The following is a 3,236-nucleotide window of genomic DNA, read 5'->3' as shown; positions in this document are numbered from 1 at the left end:
GAGCCTTTGCGCCAGGATACCCACACGTCTCTGCCAAGCATGACGGGAGGCAACATTGGTGGGCCTAAGTGTAAGGCGGTGCTAGGAGACCTGAGGTTGGGGCTCATGGCCCCGGAATGACAATTCCCCCAAGTGCAGCTGCCGAGCCGCCTTTGCCTCCCCAGCTCTGCTCATGGATGCTGCCTGGCCCCGCCGGCCTCAAGATTCCCCAGGCAGAAGCCGTTTGGCACTGCACTTGTCCAATCTCCCTCTCTGACGGTGATGCCCTTTTGACCCGGGGCCCCTGCGTTGGAGAGTTCCTCTGAGCCTCAGGGTCTCCATTGGTGGAGCCGAGGTTCCACACAGCCCCATGGCGCACATTTCGGCATCCACACCCTGGGTCCCTCACCTGTCCTCCTCTCGGTTCCCTCTCCTGGGGCCTTCTATCTCATGTAGTACTGCAGGGGGTTGGGCCACAGGTCGTCCATGATGATCTGGCAGGGGAAACGGGGCAGGGCTCAGAGCCCCATCCCAAGCAGCCGGGGAGCCCAGCAGGGTCCTTCCCGCTGTTTGTCACAGGGCCCCACCTCGGCTATCCTGCTAGAGCTGGCAAAGCTGGGGTCAGAGAACCAGTTGAAGAAGTTAAGACTGGTGTTGTGGTCCCTGCGACTGTAGGCCTCCTGTTCATAATCCTGGTGCCACTGGATGGGAGTGGAATGAGAAGGCCCGTACCCTGCCGGAAGACAAGGATGTGAGAAGGCACCGGGTAAAGAATCGGGTTCGACCCCCCTCCTGTCCCTGTGGCCGCCCATCCAGGCGGCGGCCTCTTACCAGCAGCGCTGAGGACATACTCCTTCACAACGACTTCATTCCGGAAGTAGGGGTTCTTGCGAAAGAAGAGCAGGATCTGGCGGCAATCACGGGGAAACCTGAGATCCTCCACCTGCCGGGTGGCAGAGTGGGGGAGACGGGGGTGAAATCTCTGTCCAGCAGAACCTCCCCGTCCTGACTTCAGAGATGGATCACTACGGCACGCTCCCCACTCCCATCCCCCACCCCGGTCTCAGTCTGCCACGCCAGACCTTCAAATCCGTCATGTAGCCAAGGAGGCCTTCATCTTCCTTACTGATCACGGCTGACATCTGGGGGTGGTTCACAAACTGCTGTGAGTCAAGGACCCTCCGAGGGCTGGAGATGAAAGAGCTACAACAACAGAGCAAGTCTGGACAGCGGCCGGGCACTGCCTCCCCTCTGCTTCCCCGGGTTGCATTCCCTCCCCACGGGCTGCGTCAAGGCCCGCTGGGTCCCCACACGGGATGCTGCAGATCTCGGCACTCACACAGGAAGCTGTGCATGCTCAGAGACCACCCCTCCCGCCCCACACTCCCCTCCCCAGCTCATCCTCCTGTGCTGACGGCCAGACACAACTAGCTCATCTCCGGACAAGCACACGTTCCTGCCTCAGGCTGAGCAGGTGGGCACTCACAGCCACTGGCCTGCTGCGTTACTCCGAGGGGAACCTGAGCTTTGCCTCCAGCTGTTTTGTGAGAAGAAGCCCTGCAGCGGCTCCTAATTCCTAATTCTGAGCTGGACCTCTGCTCCTACTCCCCCACTGGTCTTCCAGTGCCTCTTGCCACATCAAGAGCACTCTGAGGCCCACAGGCCCCACCCCACCCCCAGAACGAGGATGTTGAGGCTGTCGGGATCACCAGGGCATGAGCGTGGCCCCCACACCGCGGCGCGGCCGGGGGTGTGGCTGGGGTTGAGGGGGGTTCTCCAACCGATGTATTTGGATACTCAACGGCCCCCTCCCTTCAGTTCCTCTTGCTCTAGCCCGGCCACATCCGGGTTCCTCCATGACAGCGTCAAGGATACAGCCTTGGCCCAGAAGCCAGGGATGCCCCGGATAAGGGCGCTTCGGTGTTCCAGGTGACGCTGCCGCCTCCGACAATAGCTCAGTCTGAGCCGAGAGGAGGACCTGCTGGCTTGTTTATTCTCGGGCTCCAGCTCTGACTGCAAGGCCTCTAGAGCCTCGAGCGGGGACGGGATCGGACCCCGCCGCCCCTCTGGCTGTTCTTCCCCTTTCTGCTTCTCCTGCAGCTCCTGCGCCCCTTCTTCCTCCTTCTGGCCCTCCTCCCTCTGGTCCTCGTGCTCAGCCTCCTCCTCAGCCTCTTGAGCCTCCTCTCCCTCCTCAGGCTCCTCGCACTCCCCAGCCTCCTCTGCCTCAGCCACCTCCTCTCCAACATGCTCCTCCTTAGCCTCCTCCACCTCAGCCTCTTCCACAACAGCCTGCACCTCAGCCTGTTCCTCCCCCTCCTCTTGCTCAGCCTCCTCAGGCCCCTCCACCTCCTCCTCTTCCTCGGGCTTCTCCTCCTCCCTTGGCTCCTGCTCAGCCTCCTCAGCCTCCTCGTTCTCCGCATGCTCAGGCTCCCCCTCCTCCTCCCTGTCCACATCCTCCTCCTCCTCCCCCTGCTCCTGCTCAGCGACTACAGCCTCCTCCCCCTCCTCCTCGGACTCCTCAACCTCCCCAGCCTCGTCTTCCTCCTCCGTGTCAGCCTCGTCTACCTCCTCCGCGGCCTCCTCCGTGTCCTCCTCGTCCTCTCCGTCCTGCCCCTCCAACAAGGCCAGTTGCAGCACCAACCTTAGGTCACCCACCACTAGGACCAGCTCCACCACCAGGATGGCATCCTCTCTCTCCCATCGTTCCTCCCCTTCCCGCACAGCCTCGTCTGCCATCCCCACACCTAGGGCCTTCAGCGCCCCCGGCGCGCCCCGGGGGCCTCTAACCCCGGGCACAGACACCTCGTGACCGGCCCCTTCCCCGACTGAGGCAGGTCCAGGATTCTGGGGACCGCCCCGCCTCCCCCGAAGCCCGCCTCGCCACCCCCGGACCCTGCCTCGCTGGGGCAGCTGCGAGGGAAAGGCTGGAGGTGTGAGCGCCGGCCTCCGCAAGCGGCTCGGCAGGTGGGGCTCCGTCCGGCGCCCAGGGGCGGCGACCGATAACGGTCTCTTGCCGGATGCTTCCGGACTCTGGGACGCATGCGCACAAGGGCCTGGGGCCAGGTGTCCAAGGAGACGACGTCGACGGGGCACCCGTGCGGCCCTGGAGATATCGAGTCCCTGAGGCACGCCCAGGACGCGGGCCGGCCCCCGGGTCCCACCAGTCGCACGGTGGTGGGCGTGGCCGCCACCGGCCCCGCCCCTCGCCCCCTCGGGAGACAGCCTTCCAGCAAGGGAGACAGCCATCCAGCAAGGGA

At 64.1% G+C, this 3,236-nt stretch overlaps 1 protein-coding gene across 1 annotated transcript; it reads right to left on the bottom strand.

The window, feature by feature from the left end:
* Positions 1–422: 422 nt before the first annotated feature.
* On the bottom strand, positions 423–3,020 carry LOC148161999 (testis-specific Y-encoded protein 3-like). The gene is made up of 6 exons (XM_088020444.1): positions 2,790–3,020; positions 1,855–2,010; positions 1,062–1,139; positions 811–922; positions 567–712; positions 423–473 (listed from the first exon to the last, which is right to left on the bottom strand). The coding sequence occupies exons 1-6, from the start codon at positions 3,018–3,020 to the stop codon at positions 423–425; spliced, it is 774 nt and encodes a 257-aa protein (XP_087876570.1).
* Positions 3,021–3,236: the final 216 nt, after the last annotated feature.

This window comes from Eumetopias jubatus, unplaced genomic scaffold (assembly GCF_037043125.1).
Source record: "Eumetopias jubatus isolate StellerSeaLion01/CBP00866 unplaced genomic scaffold, mEumJub1_p1.0 scaffold_27, whole genome shotgun sequence".
NCBI classification, from domain to species: Eukaryota; Metazoa; Chordata; class Mammalia; order Carnivora; family Otariidae; genus Eumetopias; species Eumetopias jubatus.
This window is presented reverse-complemented; position numbering and strand designations above follow the sequence as displayed.